General features: G+C 41.8%; 1 protein-coding gene and 1 long non-coding RNA gene across 6 annotated transcripts in view; one reads left to right on the forward strand and one right to left on the reverse strand.

The window, feature by feature from the left end:
* MOCS1 (molybdenum cofactor synthesis 1) overlaps nt 1-12,325 on the reverse strand; it is a 34,631-nt gene extending 22,306 nt beyond the window's left edge. For 2 of the 5 annotated variants that reach the window (XM_041404130.1, XM_041404134.1), the window contains exon 1: nt 55-187. In XM_041404130.1, the coding sequence (XP_041260064.1) occupies nt 55-121 (67 nt within the window). In that variant the 5' untranslated portion in view covers nt 122-187. Of the gene's footprint in view, nt 1-54; nt 188-5,060; nt 5,761-11,950 lie in introns of those variants that run through there. The other 3 variants (XM_041404133.1, XM_041404131.1, XM_041404132.1) reach the window with 3 other exon arrangements.
* On the forward strand, nt 10,445-15,644 carry LOC121335733. Its single transcript, XR_005952629.1, has 2 exons — nt 10,445-10,620; nt 15,503-15,644. It is a non-coding gene; the product is annotated as an uncharacterized LOC121335733 (long non-coding RNA).
* The last annotated feature ends 2,096 nt before the right edge of the window (nt 15,645-17,740 follow it).

Here is a 17,740-nt window from a genome sequence, read left to right on the forward strand (position 1 = left end):
CTTTTGTACAATAAGTGCAGAGGAGTTTTGTGCAAGGAAACAGCAGACACTTACACCTGAGGTTGCATTTCTCAGTCAACGAAATTCGCAAGTAATTGTGCTGCCGCCCAAAGCTGTCCATCAAAAAAGCAGAGAATGGAGCAGCATGTTCTGGCACAAAGCGTTCTCTTCCTGAGCTTCGTAATTCCTGTAACAAAAACAAGCAAGTGTTAAATATTTGAATAGCTACCCTGTCAACTTGCTGTAAAAATATCAACTTTGAACTCAACTGATAATTATTATTCCATTCTTCCCCACATAGACAGCTGCCCAAGGAAAACCATTGTCAAAAGTGGCCAGTTATTAAGTTTCACACCCAATCTTAATTTCTACAATTTTCCCTGTCTTTGCCCCAGGTACTTCAGGCTTTTTGTGCAGAATAGAAGGTGTTTTTGTTCAACTGCCTGTCTTTTCCCAGAATCAATGATCCAAGATCACCTATGCTCACTACAGCCCTTGGGTAAATGAAATTATAGAGAAGGGGCCCTTCCTGCATTTTAGCACAAGAGAACTTGAAGCTGATGAAACACTGCATCTCTGCTTGTGTTCCTACCATATTCCATGTGCAATATTTGCATCTTGTTATCAGCAATACTGAATTATTGCTATATACAATTATGTTTCATGACACCTGTCTTCATTTCCAACAAAGTCTTCCTGCCTAAACCCATATAACAGAATACCTCCAAAAGGCTTGTCTCAGTTAAAAGATGACAAATAATGCAGGGCATGGTGGAACTGGAAGAGAAGTGTGTGATTCTGAATACCTGTTCAAACTGAATAAAAAGATCAGAATTTTAAAAATTTCTTTATTAACTGTCATGAAGTGAATATTACAAGTGATTTCTACTTAAAATTCTGGGGTTTTTTTAAGCACAATGTAATACATTCTACAGCAGCATAATTTTTAGGAAATATGAGTATTTTCCCTCTAGAATGAGGGCATAAGAAGGATGACGAGCTGCTGGAGCAAGACCAGATGAGGCCACAAAGCTGCTCAAATGGCTGGAGCTCCTCTCCCAAGAAAACAGGCTGAGAGAACTGAATCTGTTCAGCCTGGGGAGGTGATAGATGGCTTTGGGGAGAGACATTATCACTTTCCAGTACCTAAAGGGGACTACAGGCGAGCTAGAGAGGGACTTCTTAAAGGATCTGTAGTGATAGGACAAAGGAGAATGGTTTTAAACTGAAAAAGAATAGATTTAGATATTAGGAAGAAATTCTTTACTGTGAGGCTGGTGAGGCACTGGAACAGGCTTCCCAGAGAAGCTGTGGATGCCCATCCCTGGAAGTGTTGGATGGGCTTTGAGCAAGCTGGTCTAGTGCAAGGTGGCCCATGGGAGGGGGTTGGAACTAGATGATCTTAAAGGCCTCTTCCAACCCAAACCGTTCTAGGCTTCTATGACCACATTAGGTATCAAATATCCCAAATAGTAGCTGCAAACAAATACAGTTCAGTTTATACCAAGTAACTTCAAAATATCAGTATCATCAATGCCAGAAAGGTTAATTATAGCAAGGTCTAAATGCAGGGAGTCTTATTGCCTTTAGCCCACGACTTTCCAATTACAGTGTTACAGCTCTCTTTTTCTATACCTGTAAAGCACAGCTGAAACCACTCTGCTACTTTTGGAAAATATTTTGGTACCTCAAGTGAAACTTAAGAGTAACTGATTATCTCTTATCACAGCACTGCAGAACAGCATGAGTTTACCAACATACTTTTATCAGCTGGTGGATACTTGCTTCAGGCACTACATACAAACATCCAAAACCAACTTAATTCAAACTCTGCTAAGTATTTTCATCTACTACATCGAAGTTAAATTAACATTTTATAGGAGGTCAATTTGGCAAGTCATGAATGAGGCCAGCTGCCTAGCATCACAAAATAAACCAGACAAAACAAAATAATTAAGGGAACTACCTTCACTGAGTCCTCATTAGTTAACCACATACAGACATTTAACAGTCAGTGAATTTCATATCAGAAAAGGCACATACAAAACCATTTCTGTATACACGGTGTTCACAAAGTCTGTGCGTGTGTGCATGTGTGAATCAGCTGCAGAATTGTGCCTCAAGTTAAAACTGTGCTGACTGGTCTTGACAGGCTGCAGCAGGCAAAGGATGAAATAAAGTTTTGACATAAATTTAAGATGCAGAATTAGGAACCAAACAAAATGACACATTAGTGGGTATTTAAACTGCTTACCTAAACAAAAGTCATGACTCACATCCAGTGAAAAACAGATGTGAAATCTCCAGACGTACCAAAATCAGAATGTATGCGATGATGCCAAGGGACCAGGCAGCAACACACATAGCCACAGCCATCAGCTCCCCGGCTCTGGTTATCACTAGTAACCAACCAAAGGAGCTAATCCTGCACAGGATTTCCCTACAGCTTTGCAAGAAACCTAGAAATCGTCAGCTAGAATGCCGAACCACACAGGTATGCTTCCTCAAAACATTTTATTGTGAAAATATTTGTAAGAAATATTTGTGGGGGAGTGGAAGCCATAGAGGACCCTCGGTGATCAAATCAGCCAGACAGCAAAGGTTATCTGGGGAGAGACCCAAACTTCAGCCACCAGCAGATGCAGCAATTTTGTTTCCAGCTGTGGTAACACCAGGCTTCTGCTAAAGTTACAAGCAGGAGTAGTCATTCTTGGCAGCACAATCTCTTCCCTAGCCTTTAAACAATCCACTATACTTGATCCAAACAGCTTTGTGGTAAGATAAGAAGACCTTAGTCTTAAGAATATCCACAGCAGTGAGGAGCTGGAGGGGACAAGAGAGATACAAAGTGGCTGTTTTAAAGCCCAGAAAACAACTGTTTACCCCTGATAAAACTGCAGTAGTAGTTTCCACGGAATTGCTTTTCTGCCGGAAGAAAGCAATGCCTTTCAGTTTCAGGGGCTGCAACAGCAGAGGCGTACGGGGTGCAAGGCCAGCCCTGCCAAGACTCGGCCTTCCCTTCCCGGTAGCATCAGAAGTGTAATTGGCAACCACTCTGCAGCCACACCCACTGCTCACACACTTCACCTCCCCTTCCTGCAGCACTCGGAACAAGCCATCTGGTTTTTAAACTCCCCAGGAAAATGCTCCAGCCTAGGGGTGTGTGGGTTGCTGTAGAGCTCTGCACAGCTTTAAGTTACCAAAAAAATCCTAAGTTGGGAATCCCTTCTTTTGATAGAAATGCTGGCTCTGTTCCACTTATTGTAAGTAAGTGTTTCTCCAAATACAACCAGGTTAACTCAAAGAACACAGGTAAATACGCAAACTTCATTTCTTCATCTTCCTCAGTCAGAAAATTCAACCCTGAACAGACTAACTCTACGGACATTTTAAATCTGCCAAACTCAGAAAAAACACAACACAAAAAAAGAGGTTTTTTTTCTTGAAAACTATGCTGCTTTCTGGCCAGGCTGGATATCTGATGTTCTCCTTCCAATTATTTTGGAAAGGTGCTCACATTTGAGAGGGAAAGCACTCCCAAGTTTATTAAAATTATCTGACCCCCTCTTCTGGGAGCCCTCCTCTACTGTTTCTTTCTCAGCAATGCTTTTTCGCATCAGGATTGGGCCTCCTTACCACTCCACTTGAAGACAGAACAGTATAAACCTCCCACCACCCAGTTTTAGAGTGTGCATTACAAGCAGGGAAAGAAGGGAAAAGTTGTCCTCCCTGGAAGAAAGGCAGGGGCAAATGAGGGACACTTTAATGCTTTTATGTAATGAAAGACAAAACTGCATACTTTCAAAGACAGTAATATGCTTAAAATAATTGCCTGTTTTCAGGAAAGAGTCCCCACTGGAGTGGGCCACAGAAGATCAGTTCTGTCGCTGGTCTGTCATCCATCTGCATGGCTCCTATAAGTAAGGTAGCTAAATTAAGAGGAATAACACTGCCCTTCATTAATTACTCTAAAGTGAATTGTAAAGAAGCAGCATTAAAACAGGCACTCAGCAATATACTGGTTTCAACAAACTTAAAAGTTTCTATTGGAAATAACTAACTCTTGCTGCAAAGTAGTAGGTTTTAGAACAGGGAAAAGAAAAATGTTTAACACAGCTACTAGAACTTATTTACATAATTTTCTTGTTGTGTATAGAAATGGGTTTGTCTGGGAGGGAAGAATGACAGGAGATAGAATTTTTAAGCTATTCAGTTTCTGACCAATTACATTTCAGCACAGAGGAATTAGGAGACACCCATAAGCCATAATAGCTGATACTCATCAGCTTGAATTCCAGCAGAGGTGGATCCTGCACTACCAAAACTGAGACTACACCCAGCACCAGCTCAGATTTTTATCAATACCACAGAAAAGGCCAGTTATCAGAGATGAAAACTCAGCTGCCTTCCTGGTAACTCAGGGCAAGGATGAAGCATTCCCTCAGGTTGTTGTGTAAGTAGGATTCTCTGAAGGGGAAGAATAGGTTGAGGTTGAACCTCATCACTTGCAGTCTTTGTGAGAGCTATTGGAACAGGAAGAAAGCAAAAGCCTGCTACAGTTCCCAGGATACAGGAAAAGGGTTATTCAGTTTCCTGAAGTAGGAAAAGGTAGATGGTTGCTGGTATTTTAACATATCAATGCCCAATTAGATAACTTTTTCACTCAAAAGGGATTTCTATAACCCAAAAGTCTCCACTCCCCTCTCTCCATAGTTGACAGGAGACACTTCTGTACATGGGAGGAGTATGCCCTGTCACACAGTGTGCTTTATCTGATCCATGAAAAACCTGGGTTCATTCTCTGGGCTGTCAATCACATGTTCTATACTAGTACTGAAAGAATGAGATTTTAGATGACTGCACCTAGCAGCTATATTTTGACAAGCTGTCAACCCTTCAGACCTGACAACTCACCTGTGATTTCCAGGAGAACTCTTTTAACAATGCAGCAAAATTGGAAGCTGTCAGCAGAGGTATCAATAACTACCAGGAACACCACAAACTGACAGCTACTAGAAAGGCTCAGTTAAACACAAGGGGGCAGACAACAGAATTCTTACCTACTAATCAAGCTGAAGATCAAGTACTATGCTTGCTCTACTCTTCCACTTTCACTTCATCCCCAGTGATATTTGTGCACTATAAAGCTTGCAAGGACTTCTGCACAGGCCTCAGAGACTACCACAGCCTGTGTACCCATGACACTGTTAGTGCTGTTCCTGCATCCACTGCCTCTTCAAGTTCCTGTAATCCTGCTGGGTTTGTGCACAGCACTGCTGTCCCAGTGTCACACTGCTGCAGTGTCACAGACACAACTCAGCAAGAGCTCTTCTCTTTCATGCCTCACCTTTAGCATCTTAGTCTGTAGGGAAGTGGTGACATAATGTCCTTGGTTCAACCTGGAAATCAGACAACCGCAGAGGCTGAAATGGGTCTAAGTAGGCCAATTGCCAGAATGAGGTCTGAGCTGAGAAGTCCAAGACAAATGTTTTTGTGAGGGCTCTGCAGCTGCTGCCCAACAGCTGACCCCAAACAGCAGGCTACAGTTGTGGGTACTGGCACAGAGAGTACTGCCCAGGGACTGCCACTGGCTACCCACAAAACAGAGCAGCAGCACACAGAGCGTTTCAGACACGACTGGCTGAGAATTAGGGCCATGTGAGGTCTTTCTGGGCAAGCTGGACTCTCCACTTTATCCCAGCACTGAAGGCTTCATTGTGGCCACAGAAATTTTCAGGTGGTTATGTTTGGATTACAGGATCTAGAAGAGCAGATGAAGAAAGATGAAGTGAAACTTTGTATCAAGACTCTTACTGGACATGATACATCTAGAGCAGAATTAAAAAAAAAATGCTGATTTCCAGTTCTGTAGTAGAAATAGGTCATCCTACCTGATCATTTCAGTTCAAGAATAGAATCTGGACATATACTGTCATGGGTACAAGATGGCAGGATGGCATCAAACTTTGTTAACTGTGAACTAGTCAAGAAAAATCCAAACTCTTGCATACAACAGAACAACTGTGAAAATGCTGCTTTCAGAGTGCCTGTAGCTTCATGCCCTGTTCTAGTCCTAAATAGTGCAGTCAGAACTCCACTCTGTGCACACCTCTGAGACTGACAACTGTATTTCAAAAACCAACATTCAAAGAAGTAAATTGTTTGCCACTAATACAACAGCTGTACTGACTCCACTGTTTGCAACCCAACCTAAAGATTTTGAATGGATGGCCTCACAATTGTCTCTTGAACTGCCTGAGTTACAGAGTTCTTCCTTCCATAGCTGGAATGACCATTTTAAAGGGGATTGAAATATAGTCTACTGCTCTCTTCTCCCCTCTGTATACACCTCCTCCACACAACCTGAGGAAACTAAACAGAACCCATGAATACTTGCAGCTCCAGCACAGAAGACAGTCAAGCAGTATTCACAACTGTTTTGAATGTTTGAATGTTCTCACATTTTAAAGTACATTTCACTATCCCCTATGGCTGTAATGCTAATTGCTTCTCTCTACAGAATCCCAGGAGAAACACAACAGAAAGGAGCAATGAGTGTATTAGCACTGCATAGTTGCTAAGTCTGCAGTGCCTTTGTTTTTCACACTAGCTCACTTCTCAAGTCCTGCAGGATATGAGCCAGTGCCCTGGCACACTTCTAATATTTACTATGCCACAAATGTGTATCCCCAGCCCATTCTTCCAGCTACCGTGGCTTTCTGCCCCTAAGGGAGGTAGGGCTTTCAGATGGATGTTGTAATCAAGCTCCCTCAAAACTATTCCTGAATGTTTGGTACAGCTACCTTATGTAAAGAAAGTAGTGAAAAGTAATTCTGGTAAGAATTTATATAAACGTTTATGGCCTAGGAAAACAACCAAACAAAACAAATTCAATAACCTTTCTAGTTTTCGGAGTCAAGTAAGCATTCAATAAAGAAACGCATTAATCCATTTGGTTTCTTGTAAATAAGTAAGTGGCAGTGAATGCATTCAATTCTGGCGACACGGAGTCTCTCACTAGTAACTTTAGCTTATTTTCTGTTTGCTAAAGCCAGCCATGCAATTGCAAGTAACTCAATAAATCATGTCCCAGCTGGGATTGCTCTGTGTGCCATGCCCTATTTCTGCCAGACAGTCACAGAACCTTGCTTTTCCGTGTAGCTTTTTCTTCTGAGTTGGGACACCAAGAGACCGAATTCACCCGAGGGACCGAAAGTTAAACCGGGAGAAGCTGTATCAGGGCAACTCCTGAGCTGACTTCACGCCAGCACCAGAACAAACAGGTTCAGAGCGAAGTTCGCATGACCATCGGAGCACAACCACCGAGGGCTGCCAAACCACTCGGGTTTTGACCCAGGCTGATCAAAGAGCGTTGTGTAATCTCTCCTTTTGGCTGGGCAGGAGCACAGGACCGGCTCGGTCCATGGGACCGGGTGTCCCACGTACTTCCAAACCAAGGGTGACATTTCAACAAAAGAAGCATACAGAGCATTATATATTACTACATGTTTGGTTGACTCTTCCCTCCTCCCTATACATAATCAGGTCCTGTTCACCGCACAAACCACCGGTCGGTCCGGGATACCTTGCAAAATTCTATGGACAGGCTGCATTTCTCTGGAACGCGCTGGCAGCCCCCGCCCGCGGTGCCCAAGACCCCTGGCCACCCCGACAGGCGCTGCCACGGTTACCAGAACGCCCCTCCGCGAAACACATCTTCCGAGGGACGAGGCACCGGCCAGGCACTCAAACTCCCGAACGCGACCTCCGGCGGCCCGGCCCTCGCCGGCCCCGAAGCGCGGGGGGCGCCGCCGCCAGCCCCGCGCCGTCACGCGGGGAGGGCGGGGGGAGGCAGCCAATCGGAGCCGCGGCCGGCGGCCGGAGCCGTGCTGCACGCCGGGAGTTGTAGTTCGGTCCCCCCAGGCGAGCGGGCCGAGGGAGGTTTCCCGCATGGTTCCTCGGCACCGCTGTGTACTCCCGGAGTAGCGGTCTCGGGCAATTCACAGAATCACGGAATATCCTGAGTTGAAAGGGACCCACAAGCATCATAGAGTCTAACTATTAGCCTTGCATGGGATCATCTCCAATAGTCACCCCATGTGCCCAAATTTTGCCTCTAGAATTCAGACAGGTTTGGTGCCATGACCACTTCCCTGGGGAGCCTTTCCAGGCACCAACCACCTGGTGAAGAACCTTTTCCTAATATCCAGCCTAAACCTCCCCTGACACAATCTAATGCCATTCCCTCAAGATCTGTCACTGGTCACCAGAGAAGAGATCAGTCTGCCCTGTTTCCCTGCTTCCCCTCACAAGGAAGGTTATGAGGTCTCCCCTCAGTCTCCTCCAGGCTGATCGGACCAAGTGACCTCAGCCACTCGTCATACAGTTTCCCCTCAAAGGCATGTGGCACTTTCACTTCCCTCAATTCCTCCCATCCTCACCATCTTTGTTGGTGACTCAAGCCCCATGACCCTCAGCAGCAAGGGCAAAACCTGCGGGCAGCCTTTGCCTTTCCCCACCCTCACCTCCACCCTCCAAAAGCCAGGTGTAGAGCCTGACCTCTGACTGCTGGCTGCCTTCAAGGGAAAGACGTTGAAGGACATGCATGTGAGATAGGTATCCCAGCAAGGCTGCCAGAGGACTGGAAATCATGAATGTCATTAGCTGGGGAACATTTGTGGTGGTAACAACTCCTCTAGTCAGCACCAGTCTTAAGTAAAATCTGTACAACCTTGTCAGAAGATAGGCACAGTGACAAAGTGAGGCATAATGGATCTTATGGAGCATAAGAAAGCAATATTTCAGTTTTCCTGCCTTATTTAGTTTTCCCCATGCTCTCAGTGTTTCACAGACAAGGGGCTCATGATGGCAAGTCTAGTATCCTGATGTCCATCTCCAGGTGAGGATCTGTAGAGCATGGTTGCCCATTGCCAAGCTGAGCTGGAGTGACCTAAAAAGGTCACTTGTCACTTGTTCCACCTGAAAGGAATGCTTGGCAGGGTGCCCACATTTTCCCTGGATTGCCTTCCCTGAATCACGTCAGCTATTCTTCCTTTTAAAAGACATGTCATCCCCTAAATTACTTTTATTGCTCTTTTAGAACTGTGCGACTGTTAGGAGTAAAACTCAGAATTTTATACACCATGCTACTGTATGATTGCACTTGCATTCTAAAAGAATTTTGTTTTCCATTATAAAATTGCTGTGTCAGAGGTATTTGCAACTACCGATTGAAAGCACATTAGCAATTCTCTGCACAGTCTTAATCCTTTAGTGTTTGACCTGTGTATTACTTGTTGATGTTTGAATAACTATTGCTTGTGTCAGCCATTATTTCCAGACAAAGTTATGTGTGCTGGTACAGGTTCAATTGTTTAGTCAGGTTATACTTAAATCTTTGCTCTGTAGCAAAACCCCTTCTCCTGTCCAATTCACTCTAGACTTTAGACTTTATTCTGTCTTTAGACTGGCTACAGACCAAAAGGAAAACTTAATACCATGTTGCTATTTTTTCCCCCCCCAAAGCTTAAGCCATTTGAAAAGAAATACAGACTTGACTGATCTACAATGTGGCTAAATATCCAGTCTGAAGCCATGTCCACCAGTGTGATATCAAGGTGACATATACACAAACCAAAACAGTAGACAAATATTGGTTCAAATCACAATTTTCAAAAGGTGCAGAAACAAGTTTGATGTTGACATTTAGAGTAGCTTTATGAAGCGTCACTTCTCCCTGTAGAACTAGAATAACTGTAATTAAAGGATTTTCTGGATTTATGTGAAGAGCTAGTGATAATGACAGTTGGAATACAGAAGGCACTTTGGCTTCATATTAAATGTAATAATTGTTCAATTCAGTGAACTTCTCAGTTGCAAAAGAGGTTTAATTAGATGTGCAATGAATAAAGATGAAAATTTGTTATAAACCCATCAAAAGAAAAAATTATTGCTTGCTTCATCAGAATCTGCAGTCTAGTTGAATATGGTGATGCTCAGCATATCTGGAAAGTTAAAAAATTAATTGTCTTTGCATACTTGAAGCCTTATATTTTTTTCAATTTTCAGGTTGTACAAATATAGGCATGTTTCATTAAACCAGCATAAAATTAGGTTTTACACCTCCAAAGGCAAACTTTTACTCTCAGGAATATCTACTGCTGGTTTTCAGAAACACTTGCCCAGCATTAAATGAAGCCATGAAATAAGTGTAATGAAATAAGAGCATCTGCATTATAGATGATTTCGCTTCACTTCACTGGGGCACTGTCATGCTGTGTCACGTAATGTTGTGTCATGCCATGTCACTGCTCATTGAGAGTAAGCACTGGAGACAGCAGCTGGAGATTTGATTTCTTTGCTTTTTTCAGCAGCTATCCAAAGGACTAGTAGTCAGAAAATAATTAAGAATTTGAGGTTTGTGTATCTACTCCAAGATGCTGTGTGGTGTCACACCCCTGTGTTGTAACCAAAGCTGGGTGTGACATTCCATCCTAGCAAGATAAGGGCTATCTGCTTCTAACTGCAGAGACGGCTGGAGACATTTAGGCAAACTCTTTCCTCTGGTGTTTCAGTTGTCTTCTAGACATCATGAAGACATTCATATGTCTTTGGCACAAGGTAATTATTCAGTCCAAATTCCAAAGAAACATTTCCTTCTCTTCCTGCTGCTGCCTTCCTTTCTGACTTCCAGGGGTCCTAGATTAGCCCTGTCTTATTTACCTGCTTATTTGTTCCGAGATTTTGCTGAATTCACTCTTAATACCTTAGGGGTTGGTCTCTCTTAGCATTCGTACCCATCCAGGGGTTAGCTAACTTTTCCCAAAAGACTCTGCACTGTGCTGCTTGTAAAGGTCTGTGTGCCTGCCAAGGGGTGTTAAACCCACACGGGCAATTGAAGGGCAGAGTCCGGTCCATGTCCTTTGGGAGCGTATGCCAAAACAATATAAAAATGCAAAGTACTGGACTACTTCCAGTGTTATTCATGCTTCAAATAAGCACTGAACAAAGTTTTAGAGATATGTTACTAATAAAATAATAATGACTTAAAAGTCTCAAGAGAGAGTTCAGGCTGTGAGCTGGATGCATCTGCCACACTGAATCACAACTGCCTCATTGTAGAAACAAGGCATCCATCAAGAGTTACTCAACACCTTTCTGAAACTTTGGGCTACATGCCTGAACAGAAACCAGGGCAAAGTGGAAGACCTGATCCTGTCCTCGCGTGGAGCTGGAACACAGTCAGGACTCGTGCTGGGACTGCCGTTAGGAAAGACTGCATGAGTATAAGCCAAGGGAAAGCCTCCATATCCAGCTTCCTGCAAACTGAGCATGAAATAACAAAACTTGCAAAACATATTCACTGTTTTGTCTATCTCTTGCAAGAGCAGAACAGCAGAACATATCCCTCTCCACATTTGTTGCTTGTGAACAACATAGGCCCTTCTTGAAAGAAACTACTACAAAGAGATTCACTGTCAAACTTCAGGGCACATATGAGGTACAAATGACTACCTTAGTATGTCTCACTTTTGCTCAGGAATCATCATGGCATTTTACAGTTCAAAGCACACCACCGCATAATTCTTGTCTACGCTTAGAAATCTTGGGGAGGTGATAAAACAGAGGCTTCTGTTATAGTTTGCTTTCCTCATTACATAGAAAGAGGCGTGAGAGCCTTCCTAGTGTTTCCTCCTAACTGACACACAATAACATCTGCAGTTCTCTAGAACATGCTGTTTCCACAGAATTAGAAAGCATGTGTTGTAAAGAACACAGACTTACAAACAGGGATTTGGTACATACCATTGCCGAGGCTGCCACAAAAACAGATGCATTCACACAGATGCAGAAGAAATCAGAACAAATTGGTCTGAAAATAATTGGTATGGAACCAGCCATGCTGGTTAGAAAACATGCGTCAATGCTGTCTTTTCCTTTTCCTCCTTACCTTCCATGTGCTGGAGAAACTCTCTCTTCCCTCATCTTATTACCCTCCTCCTTTGCTGCATTTCCTTAGATATCATTAATCTTTTCTGCTCACAATCATGAGAAAAGAAAAACTGGAAATTTAATATTGCTAAACCTAGTGTTGAAATTGTTTACATTCCCTGTTTGAGCAGTATCTAGCGGTATCCAGAGTAAAGGGCTGTATAATACTGAGAAATCCAACTGATCCTACACGTTAAAGCAAAGAATATGTTTACTCTTCCATGCTTTTGCAAAGCCACACAACAAGGGGATTAAGGGAATTAAGAAATGCATAAAAAGCAGAGGTTGATGTAATTAGAAAAGAGGGGAAAAGGAAGGAAGAAAAGAGCAGAAAGGGAGAAAAGGAAAGAGGAAGAGACAGAGGAAGGAAGGGAGGGAGGGAGGGAGGGAGGGAGGGAGGAATGGAGAGAAAGATTTTTGAGTGGGGAAGAAGGGGAGGGGGGGGAAAGATTTTTGGGAGAGAGAGGGAAGGAGGGAGGGAGGTGGAGAGAGAGAGGAAAGAAGGAAGGAAAAGATTTTTGATGTGAGTTTATGCATGATCATATCCTTCTCTCTTGGCTTCCTTCCTTTACATGAAATATCTACATCCCGCCTTCATTATTGCACAATTTAGCACTTTTTTTTTTTTTTTTTTTTTTTTTTTTTTTTTTTTTTATCAGGGAGTTGTGTGCAGGACAGCTGCAAAACTTCTGTTTATCTGGAGCAGGATTGCACAGTTCCACCCTTACTCAACATTCCTTGTAAACAGACTGTTCATGGGCTGATAGCACTTTTGCTGGTCTGACTGTGTGCTTATTGCATTTAGTGCCTGAGTACTGTGAGAAGAATGAATGTAGGGTCACACGACAACCCCATCCAATCAGATTGACATAGACATAACCAAAGGAAAGTTTAGACAAACTTGTACATTTTCTTAGCCTAACTCTAAGTGGGCTTCTTCTGCCCCAGGCAGCTCCAGGTGTAGGATTGCATTTAATCTGTTAGCATGCCTACATTTTTTTTGTATTTGCTAGAATTTAAGGGCATGGTAAAAGGAGGTACGTGGGTTGGGAAACACCAGGAGACTCTTTTTCCTTTCCTACAGATGACCTCTACTTCAGATGCTCTGCCCTCTCATCACACAAGTAATTGCTCCCATTGCTCCCTTCCATGTTAAAGAAATCCTACTTAACTTTATGGACTGAAGTTATCTTCACTGGTTGTATGTGATGGTCCTCCATGTAGCAGCACTACTGACACTCCAGTAGTCAGGCACAGGGTCAGAAAGATGATTCTCAATACTGAGAATTCTGCGGTATTTTGGACAAGAAAATATCATGATCCTCCATTTTCCTTGAAGTGCAGATCCAGCTTTTGGTCTTCATCTACTCTAAGAGAAGGAAATATGCCTTCACTGCTCCAAGAGAAACACACTGGTCCTTAAGCATTATGGAAAAAAAGAAAAAAAAATCATTTTAAATACTGATATTGTCTTGCTCTCTTGATGCTAGTCCTGTATTTGGAACTGCAATTAATTCAGATAAACAACTGGACATATGAACTGATGAAATGTGATTAGCATTTCTCATTTAATTTGCATCAAAGCAAGAAGTTTTATCAATAACAACAAAAAACATTCTCCAAATCCCAACAAAAAAATAAGCAAGATCACAGACATTCAAGACTTCCTTATGATGGAAGAATTTTATATGACTGGGAAATCAATTAAGTTCCATTTAGGCTCAGCAGTATACATGTCTTTCATTGTGCCTCTCACAACTAGGTGGTAGTGTTTATAGCCAGATTTTTAGTTTACCTGGGAGACGACTTTTTTTCTGCTTGTTTCTTGGCTTAAATTGCTGTAAAAAAAAGCTGATTTCTAGTCTGGTAATCATCTAATCAAGATAAGTGAATCTGTAACAAAAATCACTCTGAGAAAGTTAGTTTTTTATCCAAAGATATTTACCATGTTAAAAAACCAAAAGGCAGAAAACTGGAAAAAAAAAAACCAAAATTAAAAAAAAAACCTAAACAAACCAACGACAACAAAAACCAAAAAAAACCAAACAAACAAAAAAAAAAAAACCCAACCAACCAACCAAAAAAACCCACCACAAAACAACAAAACAAAGAATATCATGGCATCTTTTTGGGCTGTTGGCTTTTTTTTTTCTAGATGCTTATATCAAAGACTTTACTTTTTCAGATACTGTTAAGTCACTTCCCGATTTAGCATCAGGCTTTAATTTCTCTCTGTCATTTCAGATTCCTTAAGCACTTCAGTTCTTTTGAGTTCTCACAAATCACAATAAAGAATTGTGATTCTATAACTCACTGACTGTTTCCCTCTTTTACATCTTTGGATGTGATATTGTAAAAGAAAATAGGAGCTGTTTGTGTATTCACTCTATTCTCTCATCTCCTCTTCCCAGTGTTTTCAGTATTGCCAGATTCTAAGCTGTGTTTCCAAAAAAAAAGGTGACAATGTGACAATACCTTGGGAGAATTTAATTTGAGTTTTTGGAGAGAGGATTGTTACTTTGCTATGCACTATTTAGTCACTTAGGTGGTGGAAAAGTGGGTCTAGAGAAGAAGAAAATTCTGCTCTCTGATTCCTGCCACTCACTTTCACATGAGAGATTACAAATATCCTCTAAGATAACAGAAAATCAAGCCCTTGAGAGGTATTGGTACTGTCCGAATGACACTCACTAACCTCAGAGAAGCCATCAGGCAGGAGGTTTCAAAGGTTATGACAACTATGCCCTAGTGCATTGGAAAAGTGTAGTCTTTGTTTTGTGTCACAGTTGTTCTTCTAAAGCCTTTCTCTCATTACAGTGGTAGCTGCTCAGTCCTTGTGGCTGGCTGACCACTGGGCCTCTGAAATACTCTCTTGTGGGGATATGAGAATGGGTTATTTATTTCATAGGAAAAAGGCATGCAGGACATTCTACTGGCCTTTTATTTCCTCATGTATAGTGAAGTATTCATTGCAATCCCAGCCTTGGAAATCTGGTCTCCTGACCCAGTTATTCCAACTTCAAATGCTGTGTATGTAAAGAAAAATAATTATAAAACAAAGCATAAAAGTAAAACAGGCTGATTTGATGCTGACCTGAATGGGCTCTCTTTTGCTGAAAAAATCTTTCTATCTTTGCCAGTGGAACACCTTTACTTTTTTTTTTTTTTTTTAAGCTGGACACTTTGAGTCAAGGGGTTTTATGTTGCTGTTCTTTGCAAGATTGTTTTTTCCTCTAAAAGAAGAAAATAGCTTTGTCTTGATGAAATTTTCCTGTTCCAAAAAGTATCCAACAAAGTTTGGCAATACTGGTCTGACATTCTGCATCTTGCAGTTGAGAAGTCCTTCATCTCCACATGCAGCACTCATGAGATACCCATGAGGAAAGCTGAGCACTCTGAACACAGAATGGCAGAAAATGAAGAGGAAAAGGAGCAAACGAGGCCAAGGCAGAGATGTGGGACTGAGATATCATTACCATAATAAATATTTCATATTTACTTTAAATTTCAGATATATGCTGAAAAAGACAACTGCAATCAAGAAACCTGGAGCCAAACACTCCTATACCTGACCTTGAAGTTTCTAAAATGATTTTGAATGTTTTCAATTAATTGTAACTGTTCTATTAAACTTCCAGTGTGTTTTGACAAGAGATTGATTTCTCCACTTAACTTCAGCTGTCTCTGCAGTGCAACATAGTATCTTCTGAAAAACAGTGAGGGCACTTAAGACACAAAGTTAGAAGAAAGACCATCAGTCTCAAGCTACAGAGGGAATTAGCTGAAATTCCCAACACTGGACATTCAAATCTATCCTCTTGGATAATAATATTCCGCTTTATTTTATTTTAATAACAGAGTTGTAGGGTATTCCCCTCCACAGCCAATCCCTATGTTAAAGCTGCAAAACAAAATACTTTGAGACAAAACAAATAGTACCAGTTTTGGCAGCTATCTCTGCGCATTCTTAAATAATTCCCTTACATACATGTCTTTCTCAATGTGTATGTGTTGTCTTTTCTATTCTCTTAAATTCCTCTCAGGACTTCTTGCCCACTTGTCCTGCTGTCCATCTCCTTTTCTAGGCTCCTTATTTCTAATTTTCTCTTTCTCTCCTTTAAATTCCTTCCCTCACATCTACTTGCTTTGCATCTGAGATGGGGGAATGAGAGAAATGTGTTATCATGTGGGGATCTATTAGTGAGCAGAAACAGATAGTCATAGTCACAGAAAAAAAATTAAAACTCACTGCAAATATCTGCAGAACAGATAGCTTTCAGCCTTGCTGTCTGAAAGATTCATGCGTGGTTAGGAAGTCTAATTGCAATCCTGTGATGTCCCACTACTGTCACCTGAAAAAGTGATATCTCTTCTAACTGGATTTTTCCCTTGTGTGCAACCCTGCCTCTGGTAAAAGGGATAGTTTATAACCTCATTACCTGTAATTTCAGAAAACCGCATTTGGAACATTAATTCCAGCCTGGAAATTTGACTTTCCCTGTCATATCTTTTGTTATAATATGCACACCAGTCTCAATGACAGTGAGTAACAGCAAAAAGGACTGTTGCTAAACAAAATATCTTCCTTACTGGTTCCCTTATTTAGCCTAAGTTTTCTAAGGTATCATGATTTAAACAGTCTGATCAAATCCCCACATTTCACTATAATAACCTAATTTCTTTTATATTCACTCACTTCTATGAATTTCATTATACTTTTTTTTATATTTGACAAAGTAATGAAGAATATGAAACCTACTTAGTTCAGATTACTCCTTCAGTACTGAATTTTGAACAGTATGTCTTTTTGAGACAAATATAAAAGTAAGTCTATGTATCATTTCTCAGCAGTCCAGAGGAACTCCTTTTTCAGTTTACATGTCTTAAGAAAGATAACTGGCTTGAAAAGCAGCTTGTGGTGTCAGCAGGGTTTCTGAGGAGAAACTCTACTCTTTACAAGCTGGAGAACTATCTATACTGCACAACACAGCAGGGCCAGGACCCTGCCAAGCTGAAGCTAATGGAGCAGATACAATCATAGGGTACACTGCCTGGATCTGCAGAGCTACCAGATCAGATCAGATCAGATCAAGAGAAGCGCAGACATAATACCACAGCACCTGCATCCTAGCAAAGATAATTTGTGTGCATGCAGCTATACTCTGATTAAATTGTTCTGCTTCTGGAGCTACCACTTGACTGCTAGCCCAGGAATTGTTGAATTGTGCTCTTGTGCTGCTAGCATAGTTTTGGAAGGAGTGACAAAATAGCGGTAACATACACCAAATGATCCTCATTAAGGATGTGAACTAGGAATACTTGCTTAATTTTGCTGCAGTGTTGCTGCCTGCTCTCATCATTATGACCTGGCATGTGGGATCCCCCAGTCACTGGCCCACTTGTCAAGTGTGCCATTCATTTATTTAGCTCCTAGGGGTGATGAATAAGTAATGTTGAAGAGAAACTGCCAAAGCACTGTCACAGAGCCAAGGTGTGTCCTAATGCTTCACTGCTCCAACAGCTGGATATGTGAGAGTCCAGGGCAGGGAACAGAATGTCAGTGTCTGCATCCTTCACTTCCTGCATTAGTAATGCGATCTAATGACCTTGCAGTCTAGACCTGCTAGCACATCAGCCTGCAGGACCTTAATCTGTGGGCTTGTACTTTGAGTAGCTATCTGGACATATTCTGAGGAGGCAGAAAGAGACTGACCTCTTGGTTGGTGGTAGCAGCACACAGAACTCCCAC

This window comes from Onychostruthus taczanowskii, unplaced genomic scaffold (assembly GCF_017590055.1).
Source record: "Onychostruthus taczanowskii isolate IOZ18803 unplaced genomic scaffold, ASM1759005v1 scaffold21, whole genome shotgun sequence".
Classification (NCBI taxonomy): domain Eukaryota; kingdom Metazoa; phylum Chordata; class Aves; order Passeriformes; family Passeridae; genus Onychostruthus; species Onychostruthus taczanowskii.